The 20,658-nt window shown below is 39.3% G+C and overlaps 1 protein-coding gene across 1 annotated transcript in view; it reads right to left on the bottom strand.

Annotated features, from left to right (window-relative positions):
• The window catches only part of GRIN2B (glutamate ionotropic receptor NMDA type subunit 2B), a 434,051-nt gene that overhangs the window by 111,181 nt on the left and 302,212 nt on the right, over positions 1-20,658 (bottom strand). Inside the window, exon 4 of the mRNA XM_033222803.1 lies at positions 11,248-11,362. Within this exon, the coding sequence (XP_033078694.1) occupies positions 11,248-11,362 (115 nt within the window). The remainder of the gene's footprint in view (positions 1-11,247; positions 11,363-20,658) is intronic.

Genomic DNA, 20,658 nt, shown 5'->3' with positions numbered 1-20,658 from the left:
CCATCTATACTAATTTTTGAAATAATCTTCAAGAATATATGTACTAAAAAATTTCATATCATTACTATAAATGTTAAGTTGTGCCACTTGCCAAAAGTAGAAGATAACTCTAAAAATAGATGATTATTTAAACAAAAAATACTCATCTCTCCTGAGTTAACCCACATACTACAGTTGAAATTCACAGCCACATGAGGAAACACTGACACAGCAATGATGAATTTGAAGATCAATGTTCTTATTGTTGAATTTTGTTTCTACTTTTTCTTTCTTATACATGTATTTTTTAACTTAATCAAGTTTAATTTATCTTATTTTATGTAAGATCTCAAAACTCCTCTCCCTTAGCTAGTTGAGTTCATAAAATATTTGGTTGCTTGTGTTTCAAATAAAGCAGTTAAATTTTCATGTCACTGTCCTTCTAAGATTTAAGAGCTGTTTTTGTAGGTCAGCTATTTTAAATTCCCCTCAGTGTTTTGACATTTCTCTGCACCTCCAACAGATGTCTGATCAATGGGGCTGCAGGGTTACAGTGCCACTGCCATGATGGTTGATTTTACAAGAGCTTTTAATTCAGAAGACGACTGTTTCCTCGAAAATCCCTTCCATGCAATGAGGACCTAGACAGCTGCTTCTGCAGGTCGTTATGGCCTTTGTAATTCAAAGAAACATGTTCTTTCCTCACAGTTTGAGGAGATAGGTTCTGTGTTCCTAACTGAAGAGAGAGGGTGTGTGTGTGTGTGTGTGTGTGTGTGTGTGTGTGTGTGAGATAACAGGAATTATAAGTATAGAAAGATACAAGAAAGCTTTCTCCCCCCTTTATCTTTCTTTCCCTCTCTCCTTTCCTTCCTTTCTGCCTTCTATTTTTGCTAATCACAGAAAAATGTTACACTGAAATAGCCAGTCATAGTCTGGGCTAACCAGCCTCCACACCTCCAGCTCCACCCCAGATGCTGGACCATTTCTTAACATGTAGTTTTAAAACTCAAGTAGCAGGGTCTGCATGTTTCCATAGTGTGACTTGTCCTCTCGTCTATGAATTTATTCCCATTGACATTGCTACATTTGGATGCCATTAGTCTAGTTGTATTCTTACATTCCATGTGTTGAGGCAAAAAGCACACTGGACACAAATGGAGCTGGACGTAAATGTCTACAACCAGCTCTGCCACTCCTTAGCTGTGTGACTTTGGGAAAATCATGTGACCTCTCTGATCCTCAATTTACTTACATGTACAAGTATTTCTCAACATTTTAATAGGAATCAAAATGGGATCATATATGCTAAATTTGTCCATTAATAGCATTGCTAATAAAGTGTTACATAAAAGTCAGATGTATTCATGGCCAAATCTTCCTAATGTCCCTTAATTCCAGGCTAGACTGTCTGGTCATTTATATATCTTTCCCAGACACTATAGGGAAAATGGAATTTTGTGTTCACTTTTCTAGAAAGAGAATGCTGAGGTGCCTTAAATATCCACTACAAATTTTACCTCAAAGGGAATATTCTGTTCCTTTGCCAGCAAACTTCCTTTCCTATGGGATGGATGAAGAAAAACTAGTACATATTATTTCAGGAAGAGCCAAAGATGATGACCTCAGAAGACATCTGACAGCAAACACTTGGTCTAGAAAAACATGGAAAGGCACCCACCACAAATTTGGTGTGAGCAGGAATGTGGTGTGCACCTGGAGAACAGGGCAGCAGAGCATAGACTTCTTTCCCCTCAAGGTCTATCACTCCCTCCCCAGTGACTGCCCTCTATGGTCATACTTTCTTTCTCACCATTCCCCTGGCACAGATTTGCTTTAAGTTTAAACCTTCAGAACAGTTAGCTGACAGAACTAAGACCTGGAACACCTGTAAAACCAGTAATGGACCACCTATATGACAGTGAAGGACACCTGGCCACAGGACAGAGAGGGAGGGTGGAAGGAAAGTAGGAAAGCTCCTAAGCAAACCACCTTAAGACATTGCTGTCAGAATAAACTAAAAGGTTCACCAAATTATGAGCAGAAATAACCCTAATAGAGAAAATTATAAAATCACCCCAAACAATCTGAATGCTATGGCTGCTGTGGGAAATTTATGTTCATGGTTTTTATTAATAGCTTTTATTATTTTAAAATTTTATTTTATTTTTGTTGGCCAATACTTCCTTTAAAATGTTTGTACCACAGGCTGTTTGGCAGAGTTAACATGCCAAGGTCAGAGTTTCTCTTCCTGTATACACGAATTATTTCTACCCTGTTTCTAGCCAGCTCTCATAAATAGGTATTGTGGAGATAGAGACTGTGCATGGCTGGAACAAATCCATCATCACTGTAGGAAAAACTCAATGCATAAGATCTTCGGGTGCTACATCAATAAAGGCATGCTTGCATATGAAGGACAATCAGATATTATAACTTTAATGCCAAACTTCAGGTCTTAGCTTAAGTCAATATGCTATTAATGTAGGCACAAAGTAGCTGGTTTGGTGAAAAATATGTCAATGTATTTTTATAGTATACTGCTATAACAACAAGTGAGGTATGTTCTATCCTTACTGGTGAAAGAGGGGCATTGCTCTCTCCCTTCTGGGTCATGTGTGAACCAGAGAATAGAAACAGCACTGAAAAGGGTCTCATATAGAGCAGGAGTCATATGACTCCTTGGGAACATGAGCCTGAATTTTACAAGCCTTCAACTTTCAAGAAAATGAAACAAATATGATGAAAAATGCAGACGGACATGGAACACATGGACAACCCCATTCTCTGTGATACCACTACCAAAGATAAGAAATACACATCTCAGCAAAGTCAGAAGGCAGTGCACTGTATGAGATGATCAAAAAGAGAAAACCCTCTGGGACTCCTAGCAGACCCAAAACAACAAAGGAGAGCCTTCCACCGGACTGCATATGTTTCCCCTGGTTGTTGCTGAATCGACATAAACCAACCAGCTCCCAAATTAAGGGTTTTCATTTTTAACATTTAGGGACATTGGATAAGAAAAAAAGGGGCCAAATCTTCTCACCTTAAAAAGCAATCTTATGGCATCAAAGTTAGACCACCAACTCTGAAATTATTTTCATATGAGAACCAGAGTTTCTATTTAACATGCATATGAATGTCTAATCATAGGCAACCAGTTGGAAGAAGCATGTTATATTCTTCCAGTGTAATATTAGGCATTAAGTTTCATGCTTTTGAAAAACATTTAATAAAAAGGGAATATGTTCACAATATCTTAGGAAGAGAAAAAAGTAGATTGCAAATTATCCATACATTAAGATCTCAATTCTGTTGTATTATTCTGTGTTGCATTATAGTGTACACAGAGAATGCACAGAAAAAAAGCACTGGAAAGAAATTTTAAAATATAACTGCTAATTCTTTGTAGGTGCAGATATGGGTAAATTGTATTTTATCCCCTCAAATGTCTTTAATAAACATTAATTACCTACATAATAAGAAAATCGTAAATGTTGTTTTTAAACTCGATATAAACATAGAATTTTCTCATCTCTCTACCACTCTTTCTTCTTCAACACCAGTACTGGAAAAACATTATAACATAAAAATTAGAACAAATAGTTTAGAGGACTCAGGGACCAACCACAGGTAACTGCCATGAAATAAAAATCTCAATAGCATTTAAACGAGATGGATGAAAGCTATCTTTTGGCTTTGGGGTCACTTTCCTTTTCACTGTTTTTCCTTAAGCCAAGGTTAGGCTAGCACTTCTTCAGTCTCTGAGTTCAGTTCTGCTTTCTCTCTCCATCAGCATGTACAGGTTTCAAAAGTACAGTCAACCAAGGTTATCTTGTTCTTTTATCCTTTTCAGTCAGTGACTGATGACAAGCACTGGAAGACAACCAGCCTTTCTGAAATGATATGCCAGTCTATTCCCTCAATACATCCCCCTCTTCTCTTTGAATTATTTCATAAATGTGCATGGGAGTAGCAGCTTGACATTGTGGACTGAGCCTACAGCAGTGTTGAGACTTTAGGGATTAACAGCACACCTCTACCTCCTCCTCTCCATGACTGCCCCCTATAATCTCTTTCTGGAACCTGGGAGAATGGTGTAGGCAAACAGGATGGGCCAGGGCTGTTGGAGCTCAGTGAACAAGGAAACATCTGGATGTGAGGGTCTGCACTAATCACAACTCAGAAAAACACAACAAAATATGTAATCCAGTGGCCCCGTGTCATCGTCATAAGTAAAATACACATTAGCGGAGTCTTTACTTACTAAGCAACATGAAACATCAACCCAATGTTAGACTGTATCAAATAGTAAGATTTAAAAATCACCTTAGTTTATAGAAATGTTAAATGTCACAACAAGCACCTTTTTTATTGCAATGTAATTGTTTTGTTTTTCCAAGCCACCAGGAAAGCTACGATACAAATTTGTGGGGGCAGTCCTTGGCTCATGGTAGGTGCTTCATAGTTATGTGTGAGAAGGAAAGAAGCAATGAAGAAAGAGAAGGAAAGAGAAGAAGGGGAAAGAAAAAGGAAGGGAGGGGAAGGAGGTGGGGAGTGGAGGGAGGGGAGGTGGGGAGATAGGGAGGATAAGCCATTTAGTTCATGCATTGTTGCTTGCACAGGACTGTACATTACAGAGAGACAAGGACATATGCAATTTTGAGGACTTTCAAAGTCATCCCCTGATGTTGTTAACAGTTCCAGTACTCAACACTTCTCTCTATTAAGGAATTCTCCCTATAGCTAATATAAACCCTCTCTGCTTGATCTTAAGCCCACTCACTCTGGTTCTGTCTCAAAGGAGAAAGTGAACAGCTGATCTCCACACTTGGTACAATATTTCTTCATACATTTAAAGAGAATAAGTCATCACCTCATTGCCTTTTTTTTCTTTCCCTTAATAACCCCAATTCCCATAGCCTTTCTCCGTAGATCCTGTCTTCTAATCCCTTAATCCAATGATGCATATTAGTACTCAGTTCAAAGTCAGTAAAAATAGCATGTTATCAAATGGTGGTATCAGGAGATCCTGAACAAACACCCTTGCCATGAGGAGCTCCTGTTTCGCCCCCTTAGATGCCCTCTGTAGAGCCTGGAGAGAGCATGAACATCTCCTGGCCTCTCCTCTGAGGCTGGGAGGTAGAACACAGTGTGTCTAGCTGTGCCCGGGCAGTCACCAACACTGCATTTACTGGCCTGCTCAGTGATGTCTCACACTATGCTAGGCACAGAGGTATAGTGGAGAGGCACACAGATGTGGTTCCTGCCAGTTTGTTCTGAGTGAGTGAATGTGCATGAGCGGGGGGGATGGAGGGACTGTTTTATTTTGTCAGTCAAAAGCTTTCAAGTAATATCAATAGAGGTAGTGATTTACTTCTATTGTATAAACACTGATTTGATCACTGTGGACTATGATCACCATAGTCCTTAGGGGCTAGGATCACAGAGCCCCCACACCCTGGAGTTGGTGCTACCTCCTGGACACGAGGTCACCAGAGACACAGACACACCTTAGCCTGTTTTATTTATTCCAGGATGCAGATACTGGCAGAGCATTTTGTCTTACTATGTTGTTGTTGCTTCAGTTCTTCATGGGGAGGAGTCTCCCTTTCCTCAGTTTGGTTGCTCTCCTTCCCTCCCATTGATCCATCCATTAATTCCTGAGTACTATCATGGGTCCAACACTGTGTGCCAAGCACTTCCATTTCTAGTCTCTGCTTTACTGGTGGATGTGGCTGTGACATCTCAGTGTTGAAAGCCATAGACAGAAACAGGTTTGGGGAGTCCACAGAATGATTTACAGAAACTGAAAATGTTTTTAATATACATAAGGAAGGGGGTTTTCTGGTAGGTGGAGGCAGGGAAGAGGGAGTGGGCTTATAAAACATCCTCTTGTCTCTTTCTGGAAAAGATAAGCAGAGATGCAAATCTTACATATTCTCCTTTAATTCTGACCCAGACAGTCCCTTTAAGGTCTGTTTACATCTTACAGCCTAAAAATGCACCATCATCATTTCTTGATGTCATTACTCAGAGCACACCCCCACTGCATTTCATTTTTATTATCCCCATTTTAGGAACTATTAAATGGAAGCAGAGAGCAGTAGCAATGAAGCAAATCATGAGAGACTCTGATAGAGACAGAAGCCTTAAAGCTTGTTGGAACTGCATCTCTGTGCCAGACTATTTTTAAAGCAAGTTTATGCAGCTGTCCCCCACTTAGGAGCCTTACAAATGAGCCCAGTCTGCACACAATGATTTTTTTTTCACCATTGTCTACCCTTTCCAACTTACCACGCTATGTCTGCATGCATGTGTGTGTGTAAAATATTTCTTTTTAAATGTCCTTCTCCACATTCCTACATACCAGAGAGATGTTCTTGGCTTTCTGTGAATCAAATTCTGATCCAGAGATCTCTTTACTATTCTAGCCCCCTAAGCCTTCTAGAGGTTCCTTACATAGGATCCCATTAAAGGTTCACAAAAGCAGATACTGTTCATTTTTTATTAAAGTAGTTGGGTAAATATATCAAATCGGTAAATGTCAGGAGTATTTTTGGCAACAATTGCTCTGGGGAGGATTCCAGAGACTGGAAACAGCATTGCTCTGGAGAGGGAAGCAAAGGGTCATAGATGAGAAGAGGACTTTCTTTTTACTGGGTACTCTTTTTGTGCCATTTGGTTTTTTACCATGTGCAAATATTACCTTAAAAAATTACACAAGAAGGGTATTGACTGCCAATTGACATTTGTTGGATACTGACTGTTTCAGTGACTATTCACTGGTGTTTGACTATAAAACCTCTTTGAATATTTACAACAGCCTTATGTAAAACCCTATGTTACAAACACAGGTAGTATCTGTCACTAGCTGATAAATGGCAACATGGAGAACTGAACTCAGTTCTGCTTTCCAAAACCATAGACTATGTTGTGTTGACTTCAAGTCTTCCCAAGGGAACAAAATGTGTAAGACTGTAGCATTGGGACTACTTTTAGGAAACTAAAGGAACATTGGAAGTCCTATCACATGGTTCACACCAACAACTTAATCTTCCTCGACCCGAGATGCCTTGTTAAAAGCCGGTCACATATGTATCACTCCACTGGGAGCTGGGCCTCCCTGATGATTCCCCCAAGTCCTTCCCTGGCACTGGGGTGCTCACTCCAGAGGTGGGGAAGTTACCTGTTCCCGTGCTGTCTCCACTAAACTTCTATGTCTAAGTGGGGGATTTTCGGGGTAGAAGTGAAATGGCTTGCCAATATTCTAGTTCTCCTAAGCATATGGATTCTTCATTTATTTAGCAATTATCTTTTGAGTGGTCCAGACACTGGAGGCAAGCACTCTTCTGAAGGGTCAGAATTACAGAGGTGAGCAAGGTCCTTGCCCCCAGGAGGTGTTCATCCTGGTGTGAAGAGGCAGGCAATAAACAAACAAGCAAGCAAGTAAGCAGAACGCCAGATAATGAGTGTATTGAGGAAAATTAAAATCTACTGTTAGGCAGCGTGACTGGGTGACTACCTCATCACGGGTCATTAGGAGGGCCTTTCTGGGGAAATATTTACTTAAATGACAGGAATGACAAATATGCCCTAGGAGCTATGCCCTTCAAAACAAGCTCAGGTTCCTGTGGGTTCCATTCCCTCACCCAATTTTTATTCCAATCTGCTGTTTATTTACAAGGAGATTTTGCAGTCCCAGAAGTTAGCACTAGAAAAGACCCAAGAAGTCTTCTTAGTCCAATGCCATCATTTTAGAGATGAGGAAAGAAAAATGTAGAAAAGTGGAAAAAGCAGGTTCCATAGCTAGTTAGTGGCCTGATCAGTGTCTGAGAGTCCTATCTAGCCTATATTTCTTCCACAAACCCACATTCCTCCCCTGCTTATCTGTCCAGTGTTCAGCTCCTCCCTGTAGAATCTTCACCCTGGTGCCTGCCTTCCTGGAGTCCACTGACACTAAATCCTCTCTGGACCAAGGGGACCATCTGAAGCAGCATTAGGCATCTTGAGGATGATGTCCTGGGGACGAGGATAACAGTGGAAAGACCAACACAACTTCCCATGATGCAATCTCACCACAACCCAGCCATTCCCTGGAGCCACACCTGCCATCCTCCCTGCCCACAAGTGAGCCCTAATAGGATCCTTCAAGTCGGGGAGCTACATGGCTCTGTGACCTCAATGAACACTATACATCTATCTTCCAAAGTGTTCCCTGGTTTAATTGAGTCGATATGAAAATGTTCTATTCTCTCAACCCCTCTCAAAATGCCTTACAAAAAGATTAACCACAGAATTTTTTTTAAATAGCAACTTCCTTTAGTACATGTAAAGTATGATCTACAAAAATTCAGTCTACACAAAGATTTTCTCCTCCCCCTCCCCACAAAACAACAGCTACCATATTAAGGGCAATAACATAAACTTGGATTCTTAATGGTAGATTTTGAGATTCTTTTATTATGTAATGATTCTCATACTTGCTACAAATACTTATTGAACTGCTCTATGAAATACGCTCTTACAGGTTGCCGTGAGGACACAATTGAGCTAAAGACACAGCCTCTGCCCTTTGGAACCATGCATATGGACAACTCTAACAAGAGGCAGATGTGATGGGTGCTGCCCCAGACGTATGGACAAAATCAACAGGGGACAAGGGAGCGTGAGATTTTATCTCAGTCAAAGATGAGGAAAGGAAGCTGCAATATTTTAATTGTTTCAAAGGATGGTTATGATTATACAATTGGATAATTCATTCTAGGAAGAAATATCATGACATGTACGGGGGACGGGACCTACAAAGGCACATTCTCAGAACAGGAAGAAGCCCAGGGTAGCTTAATTGCGAGACAGGAAATCATGAGGAGGAGAACAAAGGCTTGGAAGGGAGACCAGAGCCTTGAATGCAAGAACAGATCAAGTCTAGCCTCAATCCATAAACCATAGAAGGCTCAAGTGGGCTTTGGGCAGAGAAAGAACATCACAGTCAGAGTTGTGCTTCAGGAAACTCATTCTGGCAGCCATATTTTGGACTAATCTGAAGGGGTAAGGGCAGGTGCCAGGGACAAGGAGGCCCATTTAAAAAATTATCACATAGTTCCTGGATCATATATAAAGTAAAGAATAAATTCAAGAGCTAGAATAAAAGTAGAATTGGTGAGGGAAGGGATCCAAACTCTAGGAAGGAGGGTCGAGTTCTAGAAAGGGCTGAGGGGCACAGGCCTCAGATTCTGGACTCAAGAAGACGAGTCAGTATGACCTGATGGTGAGTGGTGTCTCTTTAAGAAAAGGCAGTTGTGAGATGCCTCCTCCTGCTTGAGACAGTCATTGTGAGCCTACTGCAAAAAAAAAGCTGCCCCCTCTGTACATCTTATAAGCTACCTATGAAGCCTCAGTTGTTAATAACTCCTCTTCTGGAGACAGACAGACATGCCTGTTATACATGAGGAGCCCAGAACATTTCTTAAATTATGACGTCTCTACAGCAGCAGTGAAAGCAGCTTAATTGGAGTGAAAAGCAGAAGCCCAGGGAACATCCATTTCTGAACAAATGATAACTCGGTGGAGGGAGGGCAACTTTAATTAAGAACATCAGGCAGGCCAGGCACAGTGGCATGCACCTCTAATTCCAGCACTTTGGGAGGCTGAGGCAGAAGGATCACTTGCGGCCAGGAGTTCAAGACCAGCCTGGGCAACATAGTGAGACCTCATTTCTACCAAAAATTTGAAAGTTGGCCAGGCATGGTGGTGCACGCCTGTAGTCCCAGCTACTTGGGAGGCTGAGGTGGGGGGACAGGTTGAGCTCAGGATTTTGAGGTTGTGTGAGCTATGACAGTACCACTGCATACTAGTCTGAGTGACAGAATGAAACCCTGTCTCAAAATAACAAAATTAAATTAAAAAGCTGGCATAATTTAAGCCTTATAATTGTGCCCTATCTGATAAGAGAAAATGCATGATAGATAGTGGTCTTTCAACTTGAAGAATTAGATCCTGGATTCTCCTGCCTGAGCCACATGTGCCTTGTTTCTCGGGTGAGCGTTCACACATTCACATAGCTAGCTGTCCAAGGCTCTCTGTGATGAGGTTGTGAATTTCAAGAAATTTATCTGTGGCCTCATTTTCTGGTAACTCTCTCTAGAAATATACAGCTGGATTTCCATTCTAGGCAGAACTATGCTAACATTTTGAAGCCCATTCTCAGCCAATTGGCCCATGGAATCTGTGGAAGTTGTCTTAAATCAGTTTCCCAACATGTTTTCACAGAATATGAACATCATGAACAAAGGGGTCTTGGGGTAGAATAATTTTGGGAAATTCCATTCTAAATAAAAGTTAAGGTATTTCTTTGCTATAAGACACCTCTGAACTTTCAAGGGTTGGTATGCTCTAAGACTCTCCTAGAGTGAGAAACAGTAGGCAGCATCTCCCAACCTTATGTATCTGTAAAACTATTTTCAGCAAAATGTCTCGAGAGACAAGAGTACTGCAGAACATATCTGGAGAAAAATCAGCAATGACATTACTCTCAGGAATATTTGTATTCAACTGGGAATCTGGAATAATACAAATTGTAATACTAATTGAGTGCTTACTATGCACCAGGCACCTTCCTAAATACTTTATGTATACTTAATCCTTATACCCGTTGGTACTACTATTATTTCCCTTCTATGGATGAGAAAACTGAGGCACTGAGTAGTGAAGAGATTTGTCTAAGATCCTAAATAGAGCTGGGAATTGGACCTAGACAGTCTGGTGCCCACAGAAATTAATTTCTGATGGTAGAATTTCAAACACTGTGATCAACGGTCAGTGGGAGAGATTCTGAGCAGAGCCTTGCATGGGAATCCTTCAATCACAGTAAGTCTAAACGTTTCTTCTCATAAATTCATCTTTACAAGCTTCCCAAATGCTCTCTAGGACACAACTCCTGAACTATACCACTAATTCAGTTTCATCACCAAATTATGTTATATTGTACACACATACTCTCCCACGAAAACAAAGTCATGATTCAGACAGCAATGCAATTATCAACAATAAATGGTAGTACATAAAGAAAACAATCTCTTGATTAACCAAAACAGCAATTGAATGAACATGCAAGTTTGAGAAATGGCTTCTCCTGTGTATCAAGGTATTGATCCTTTGCTCCACAGGTCTAGGGACAAAAACCAAAGGACTACTTTCCTTCCATGTGTTGCAAAATTTCACATCTCTACTCTACTTTGCTCAAGAATTGTCAAAGACATGTCCTACCCTTTCCCACTTCCTCTCCTTGTTCAGAAGAATTATCACCAGTTTCGGGTGCATCTGGTAACCATCTTCACTGAAGGACAGATTCCTCCCCTCAAAAGTGACGTTGATCAGATACCTATAAAGATGAAATAAAAGGAAGATTAAAAGTATGAAGAGGATATACCATGAACAAGGCAGTTAGGTATATAGAGAGAAGCTGGCTAAAGACAGAGCAGTAAATAGAAATACAGATACTATTACCAAACTTGGTACTCCTTGAACTCCCATTTGATTATGCAATAGAGTCATCCAAATTTTCACAGAGTAGGAATCATATGAAAAAGTAATATAAAATTTTAAATAAAAGATGTTTGGTCATTGCATGTTCTTACAAGTGGGAGCTGAACAATGTGAACGCATAGACACAGGGAGGGGAACAAGACACACTGGGGTCTGTAGGCAGGGAGATGGGGAGAGGGAGAGCATCAGGAAAAACAGTGAATGCATGCTGGGCTTAATATTTAGGTGATGGGTTGATAGGTGCAGCAAATCACTATGGCACAAGTTTACCTATGAAATGAACCTGCACATCCTGCACATGTACCCCAGAACTTAAAATTAAAAATAAAAATGTTTAAAAAGGTGTTTGGTTGAAGTTCAGTCTGTAGGTATGACATTGAGCAAATTACTCAGCCATTCTGAGCCTCAGCGTTTTTCCCTATTGGCAAAAACTAGTATAATAAAGGGACCTACTTCATTAGGTTTGTAAGACTTAAATGGGATAACTTAGATTAACCACTTAACATGTGGCCTGGTGCATAGTAGAGTCTCATTAAGTGCTAACAATTGCTATTGAAAAACAAAGGTGGATTAAAGGTTGGAGATGGTAGAGACAAGAAATGAAAGTAAGAATGTACCAAGACAACTTTCTGCTAAGAAAGGTGGCATGTAGGAGCTTAGGGTCTCCCTCTATCCCAGAGATATGTACATACTCTTTAACTCTTGCTAAGGTCTTGCCCGTACTTCTACGAGTTGTGAGATGAGTACAGTAAGCAAGGATCTGATATGACAGGATGCATCTGGAAACCGGGGCTATTACACTGTGTATAGGGAACAGAAAATACTAAGGAATGGGAAAAGGTGGGAGAGGCATTTCACAGAGTGCTCTGGTGACTTGTGCATAGATTAGCGGAAACTCTGGAGGTAACTAGAGTCAGACCAATGAAACTGTCTTCCTCCTGGACACCTTCACCTTAGCCAACTCTTTTCCCTCTGGCTGCTATCATCTGATGAGCAGTCCCTTCACTGGGAATTCCCAAAGGCATGCTCATTACAACTGTATTAGTGCAACTGCACTGATGGTAATTAATGTCTTTTTACCATAATGGCCCAAGGAATCAATAATGATTAGCTCTGTGTTGACATGACATGTTACTCTGGAGCCTTGGGCCTGATGTTGCTTGTGAGACATGTCTCTGCTAAGTAGCAAAAGGGATATGTTGTAATTGCACTGAGGATGTTAAAGGAGGCAGCTTAAAAACTCTTTTTTTTTTTTTTTTTTTTTTTTTTTTTTTTTTTTTTTTTTTACTCCTCTCATTCATTGAAACTGGGAGGTCTTCTTTGATTCTTCCAGGTAATGTTAGGTTAAACAACAAGGTTGCTAGGATGCATATCCTTCTGGTGATTCTAATGATGCTTATGCAGCATGAACCAAATCCTCATGGATCACTTCTCACTTCCAGAACTACCTGCGATGTTTAAGCCTGTCATTCCCTGGTCTTGTGTAGCTTCACAAATGGAATAAAGAATGCAGAAGACCCCAAAGGAGTAGCGATTCCTAGAATCTTAGAACTGAAAGAGACTTTCATAATCAACTAGCCTACCACTTCTTACAGTTTATGCTTCCCTTCTATATCATAAAATTGGTCTTCTCAGCTCTTCTTGAATTCTTTCACTGATGGGGAACTTTTCATGGCATCTTCTGGGCTCAAGATAGCCATCTCAGCGTTGGCTACTTAGTTCTTTCTTACTTAAAGCTGAAACCTTCTCCCCTGAAACCCTTTGATACCTGTTTCCTTTTTAGAGATTCTACAGTCTTAGTCTAATCCTTCTTCTACATGAGAGTTTCTCAAGTATTTGAAGACATTTATCATACATCCCTTATGAAGTCAATTTTACTCTTTAACCATTAAACTCTTTTAGTTGTAAAATTTTAACTTGATGGATTAAAAAACACGCACAAGGAGGTTAAATTATTTGTCCAATGTTATTGTATGGCAGACGCACCTGACAGCAATAAGTTATGCATACCCTGAGAATGACCCTACAGTCTCAGAAAAGTGTATGTTCGGAGTCCTAAGCTAAGAAATCTGGAAATGGTCAACCCAGAGATTTACTTTTTATCTACAAAGGACATCTAAACCCCCAGTTCATCTCTTGGCATGCAGGCCATACAGGGGATCAAAGTCCTTTGTTTTGGGTTAAATGAACGTTTAGGTGAATGTTGCTAAGTGAAAATGCTATATAAACTGCATACATTTTACAAATGGTAGCAGTTCTCCTGTCCAGCCCACCATTACTGGATTGTCCTTGTATGTAAGTTCCCCCAGTAAATCCTATGTCTCATTCATTGTCTCTGGGTCCATTCTTAGGCATTTCAGATATGGTGCCATTGCTATTGGAGTCAATAAGGGTCCAGTATGACAGTTACACAGCTAATTGGGAGCAGAAGTAACATTTTAAGCAATATCTCCAGTTCCATGTCCTTTCCTGACACCAGCCTGATTCTCATATACAACATCAGGCTTAGCATCCCAAGTCCTTTACATATTCCTCATATGCCATGGCTTCACGTTTTCTACCATCCCATCTTGGCTACTCTCTCCAGACACCTCCACTCAGTGACATGTTGCATCCCCAACACAACTCAGTGCTCAGTCTGTTCCACTCCTTGCCCTGCTCCTCAGCTCTCAGCCCAGAGCTGCTCACCCAAGCCCATCATTAGTGTGAAGGTAATATTCAGGTCTTCTATAGTTTGCAATGACTCTAACACTTCAACCAAAAGCCCTGAAGAATTCATTGCAGAGAGTATAATTACAAAACCACAAGACAGGTTATTTTAAAACAACAAACTAGAATGTAACCGTGAATATAATATACTTGAAAATGCATTCTTACTACAAAGACACTGAAGAATTTCTGGAGACTTCAAATAAAGTTTATGAGACATGTAAAACAATTTGGTCTCATCTATTTTGAAAGGAGGAAGGAAAGAAGGAAAAAGGAAGAAAGAAAAGGAAAGAGGAAGGAAAGAAAGAGAGGAAAAGTGGGAGGAAGGAAGAGAGAGATGGAGGAGAGAGGGGTAAGGAAGAAGACGAATGGGAGGGAAGTAAATGATCTGGCTTAAGCATCCACCTTTTCATCAGACACTGTGCTGAATAATTCTGCCTTTATCTAAAACACCATTAAGAATATTTAAAGGAAAGTATCTATTTCAGAAGGCAATTATAAAAGAGGAGTTCCAAAAATAACTCAATTAATAAGCAGCATCAATGGAATAACTATATAGCCTCTCAAGATGACTTCTTTGAAGGGGAAAGCATTGAACTGGGTGTATAAGTTGAGAAATTTGGACTTGCAGAAAATAAATCACACTCATGGGCAACGTAATTGGTCTGTAAATTTCTCTGGCTATTCCTGTTCCAGCAACTTCTGATTTTCCTTAGAAACTGTTCTCTTTCTGGGGTGCTCCTCCTCTTCCAGCTCTAAGTTCATTTTATCTACTTAAGCACTCCTCACATATTTTACACTTATCAAAAACATTAGTAAAATTTCATGACAATATACAAAATATTCTTCTCCAAAGTATCCTTTCATCATTCATATCTGTCAGCAGCATATAGATTAATCATTCACACTGTGTTTTTATGAGTAATTTCTTGTGGTGTGAGAACATTTAGCCATTAGTGAGGAGTTTGCAAATATACACCAGCCTTGAGCAAGATGCCCTTTGAATAGCAGAACAAACCCATCCATTCATTGGTAATGAATAGTGTGAAAAAATAGTTGGGGGTGTGGTCACTTCTAGCCATGTGATCTTGGCACCTGAATCTCAGTTATTCTTCTCTAAAATGAAGACATCATTTTACCTCCAGCTTATCAGAGAAGTCTGTTGTGATGATCAAATGAAAGAGTGGGTAGGAAAACTATATAAAATATGATACCAATATAAGGTTATTTCATAGGAAAAATTCAGAAAAAGAATATATTAGCATGATTTGAGTATCTAAAGGCAAGAAAGTTGCTTGATTTTAAACCTCAGTGAATAAGTGTGATAACTATATTTTAATAAGACTCAATTATCAATGAAATACATCTGAAAAATGGAGATTGGCTTCCACACATGGAGGCTAAACTAGACCAAATGCCTATATTAATCAATTTAACTTTCCATAAGACCTGAAAATATCCAACTACCCTTCGATCTGGCTGTACTTTGTCAATTTTTAACATTAGTTAGAACCTCAAAACTTTCATGTGTGAATCCTGGGTAAAGGATTAAATTATATTTAAAATTAAAAGATGCCATAGCTATTCTATTTCTCTCCAAACATGTCATCCTCAAGTACACAGTCAAAAAGCCTTGCTTCAAGTGGCAGCTAAATGCAGAAGTTCTGCCCATGAGACTCAAATCCCCTGGAAGTCCCATCAAGGGTGTGTGTGTGTGTGTGTGTGTGTATTTTAAATTGCTTGATTTGTCTCTAGAATGTAGTTTGAACCTTAAGAAACCAGATGGTCTGTCTCATACAGTTCTAATATTACACAGAATCTCACATTGCTAGAACTAGGAGAGAACTTAGAAATTATCCATTGAGAACCTTCATTTTAGAGAGGAGAAAATAGGTCCCAAGATGCAAAACGACTTTCCCAAGGTGACCTGCCTGTTTAGGACTGGAGCTTAAGTCTTCTGACTCTCAGCTCAGGGTCTTTCCATGATTACCAACTGAAGTGAAATCAGTTCCACAGAGCTCCAGATGTGCATTTTAGCATTCTTGCATCACATGACACATCCTGGACTATACAGATCCCTAATACAGACCGCATAAAACAAAATCTATCTTAGATAATTAATCTACCTGCTTGCCTGCTTGTTGAGAATGAGCCTCAGAATCCTGATGGGCTCAGAGCCAATACATTTGCTTTATATGGCCAAAGTCACACTACAGTGAGCTTAATGGGATCAGCTAAGGTTAAAAAGACCTTCTGCCTCTTTGACTTTGGCCATACCACTCCGAGCTCATCTACTGCACCACGTTGATACCCACAGCAACGATTTAGCATCATGCCCTGCGTGAGAGGCACCCAAAGGAGCTCTACCAGAATTTTCCCAGCCCACCAACAGCCTTAGAACTACAATACTTACTTTACCCTGTATGTCTTTACAAGCACTAGATTTTTAAAAATTAATATCTGCTAATGTGTCAATAAGAGAAGAGACAGCATCTCATTTCATCCAATCTTTTCATCTTCAGATGAAACAGACGAAGTCCAGCAGGGCTTTTGTGATTAGATGACAAGGCTGAGAATAGGACCCAGGTGTCCTAACCCATAGTCTGGTGTTCTTCCCATGTGCCACCATGTTTTTAAAAAGTGGCAGTTTTTCATATCTCTCGTTTGCATTCTCTAGCTATTAAAAGTAAAGTGATAAAGGAACACAGTTCCAGGCAAGAGACAAATTCTTGACCCCCTCTTTTTTTTTTTTTTTTGCAATTTTCTGGCTCTGAAAACCTGTAACTCTGTAACTTTGTATTATTGGTGTGTCACCTTCTAAAGTCTTCAGCTTCCCCATCTATAAAACAGGTGGTTCATACCATCTTACTTGTCTGATGTGAGAAGCTACAGGGAGGATCCCTTGACCTGTTGTTTATCTCTACATTTCTTTTTTTCTTTTTTAAAAATAGTTTTTATTATGTATATGTAAGGTATCCAGCATGATTTTTTGGGATACATATAGACAGTAAAAAAGATGACATTAGTGAAGCAAATTAACTTATCTATCACCTCACATTTCATCTGATCAATACTGTTCTTAATAATATTACTATAATTCTGTTATTATTAGCTGCTGTTATTACTCTCTACCATGTGAATGGGAAAAAACACAATTCTTTTGAAAGACTAGAGTTTCTTTTTAGACATTACAATTATTTATACACAATACCTCTAGAAATAGTAGAAACAAATTTCCACAGGATTAGAAATAGTGGACTTGAAAACTTTTAAAAGCTACCTAATTACAGACCAGCATTGAAGAACAAGGCAAAGATATTTAAAAATTAGATTTTTAGTGTTCTAGTTTAGATAGACTAAAAAGAAATTTCTGAATTTTTCCCAGCTAAGAAATTCATAATTATCAAAATAAATCCCAAATGATTAATCCAGTTTAGTGTGGTCAACATGGCAGGCAAGATTATTATAATCTGGCCAACAATGTCTTCTTTTTAAGGAAGAAGGATTTGAAGAAGTTTTAAATGGTTCCTTTGAGATATGTCATATATAAAGGTATTAAACTCTGTGGTTGGACAATATAATTAGAAATGCCAGTTTCCTATGCTGTCCTTTTCTCCTATTTGGGCAAAATCATACCTTGTAGAGAAGCTCAGGAATAACTAAACAGCAGACTGTAATATTAGTTTATGATTACTTGAAATGGGTTAAAAATAGTTTGTCTTCCAGTGGATTAAACATTTTCTCTGAATGGTGTTTATGCCATTAATTTATTTTGCAATCCATTCTTCACAAATCATAAAATGTTCAAGTTTGGGCTAGTTCATATCGTAGTTATTTAAATTCTAAATTAGTGGTGTTAAATTAATGAGATATTAAAGTATCTTAAATTCTAAATTAGTGGTGTTAAGTTAATGAGATATTAAAGTATCTTGAACAGTGATTGATACAAATTTAATATACCTCTTATCTCCTAGTGGTGGTGAGAAATGTGCCTTAGCCCCTTAGTAGTGTGGGCTGAACTGAATTCATTTGAGGTATAAGTGGCAATGTGTAAATTCACCATCTATTATGAAGAAAAAGTATTTTCAGTCCCCTTGGCCTAACAATAAAAAATTTCAGGGAGCTATTACCTGGATTCTGTTTCACAACTGAATACCATGAATTAGTTTAATCTGAAATGAAAGAAAACAGAGGAGGATTGATAAAAGAAGGTAGAGAACATTAACCTCCCTCCAGACAGATGCTATCTTTGACCAATTATCAAAGCAATGAGAATTTTGAGGAGCTCTGTCACCAGCTGTGATAACCTCCTATCTATGCCACCTTTCACCAAGCAGGGTCAATGTGACAGGCCATGGCTAGGGAACAATGCTCTCTAGACTTACCTACAGGTCCATCTGGGATGAAATGGAGAAACTCATTCTCATTAGTAATATATCCTCATTCAAATGAATGAAAAAAATCTGGACAATACCCCAAAATGCTTAGTGGTGAGAGGTGAATAGAAAGGAAATAAAGGGGAGAAACAATAAGTTAAGAGGGAAAGAATGCAGTGTGTATTACACACGTACACACTCATACTGCACCAGGCAGTGTAGCGAGGTATTTAAGAACAAGGACACAGTTCTTAAACAGTGCAGTAGTCACAGTCTCTATTCAAATCCTGCACCCACCAGTTCTGAAGTTGTGTGGTCTCACAAGTTATTTAACCTCTCTTTCCTCATTTTCTTCACCATAAAAAATACGAATAATAATATTACCTATCTCATAGGATTGTCGTGTTTCAATATATATAAAGGGGATGTGAGAGTGATCCGGCCGTGACACCTGTTACCCCATTGATTGCCAGGGTTGATTTGGCTGATCTGGCTGGCTAGGCGGGTGTTCCCTTCCTCCACACTATTCCATGTGCATCCCTCCCTAAGCTGTGAGCCCAGTGGAAGAGGATGACCATTCCCAATAGAGGAGGACCAGTCTGAGGTCAAGGATATATGAGTAGCTGGGCTTCCATCCTAAAACCTCCAAACAAACTCTCTATGAGTAGCTGGGCTTCCATTCTAAAACCTCCAAACAAACTCTCAACATATATAAAGGACTTAGAATTCTCCCTATCACAGAGTAAGCATTATGCATTAGCTGCTGTTGCTGTTGTTATTATTATCACCTATTTTTTACATTACCTGGATGTCAGGGGAGTTAGCATTTGAAGGGACTTTTGGATCACAGTCTAACTGTTCACAGTTACAGCTGAATACTCTGAAGCTTGGGAAAATGATGTCATGCTTTGACCCATTTAGTTGAATCTGGGTCTCCTAATTCCTGGATCTCCGTTTTTCCATAAAACTAACAGTTCAGTATATTCCCTCTCATTCTTATAACATGCAAAACTATTAAGGCTTGGGAATATTTGTTTTGTTCTTACTATGATTAGTTACCCCTCTGAGTTTTTTGCAGTGGGCAGTCACTAAATCATACCACTTCAATATAAAGTTCACTTTCAAAGGAAGGCAAAAGATGTGCTCATATCTCCATCATTTTAGTCTAGAATAAATGATTCCTCAAAATGATCCCCCTTCTGACCTCCCAGATCCCTGCTTTGAACACTAGGTAATTCTCTTTAAAATCCCTTTGGAGAGAACACACTCTTGATTATGTGTGAAGGTACCACACTTCCTTAGGGAACTAGTGAGGCTGCCTTTTGATGCTAATTAATCAAATGTGCAGAATACCAAAGTTGCTTCTCATCTAGCTCTGTGCACAGAACTCAGCGATGAAAAATTAAATTCCTCCTTGTGCTCATGCTCATGACTCTTAGTCACCTCTGCTATAGGTGAGACCTGGTAAGGTGCTACAGGAAAGCCAGACTTATGAGACATGGTTAGAAAGGTAGAAATCCCCAATGAGAAGGAACCAAGTAGCTTTTCTGCATAATGTTACTGTCACTGGATTATTTTTCCTTTTAGTTCATATTTCCATGCTGTATATAAGTTAAAATCACTTTCTTAAAAGGGATTGATCAAGGATCAAATCCCTTGATCCTTATTTATCATTGCAAAAATAAAATATATAGTTGTAATGCCTCTGTAAAAAAAAAAAAAAAAAAAAACACTGAATAAAATTCATTTCTTCTTCCACAGATTAGGTGTTCAGTATGTTGGAATGCAGCCCAGATTATGTAGGCTATCAAAACTAAGTGGTGAGACCTTCCCAGAGAAAATGCCAAGGCAGGTCAAAGGCTAGCTGATCACTGACTACCTTGTTATCATTTTTTGTGACTATTAATAATTTTAAGGTGAAGGCTTGCCTTTCTGACATCCATTTTAGCTCACAGTCTGGCAAAACTATTCAGGGGCTATGTAAACAATGACCAGCAAAGATTTCTCTAGGACATTCAGCTATGGCAGGAAGACTTTCTTTCCTGTG

This window comes from Trachypithecus francoisi, unplaced genomic scaffold, assembly GCF_009764315.1.
Source record: "Trachypithecus francoisi isolate TF-2019V2 unplaced genomic scaffold, Tfra_2.0 Lachesis_group11, whole genome shotgun sequence".
In the NCBI taxonomy this organism is placed as follows: domain Eukaryota; kingdom Metazoa; phylum Chordata; class Mammalia; order Primates; family Cercopithecidae; genus Trachypithecus; species Trachypithecus francoisi.
Note: the sequence above shows the minus strand (reverse complement) of the source record. Positions and strands in the feature narration are given on the sequence as shown.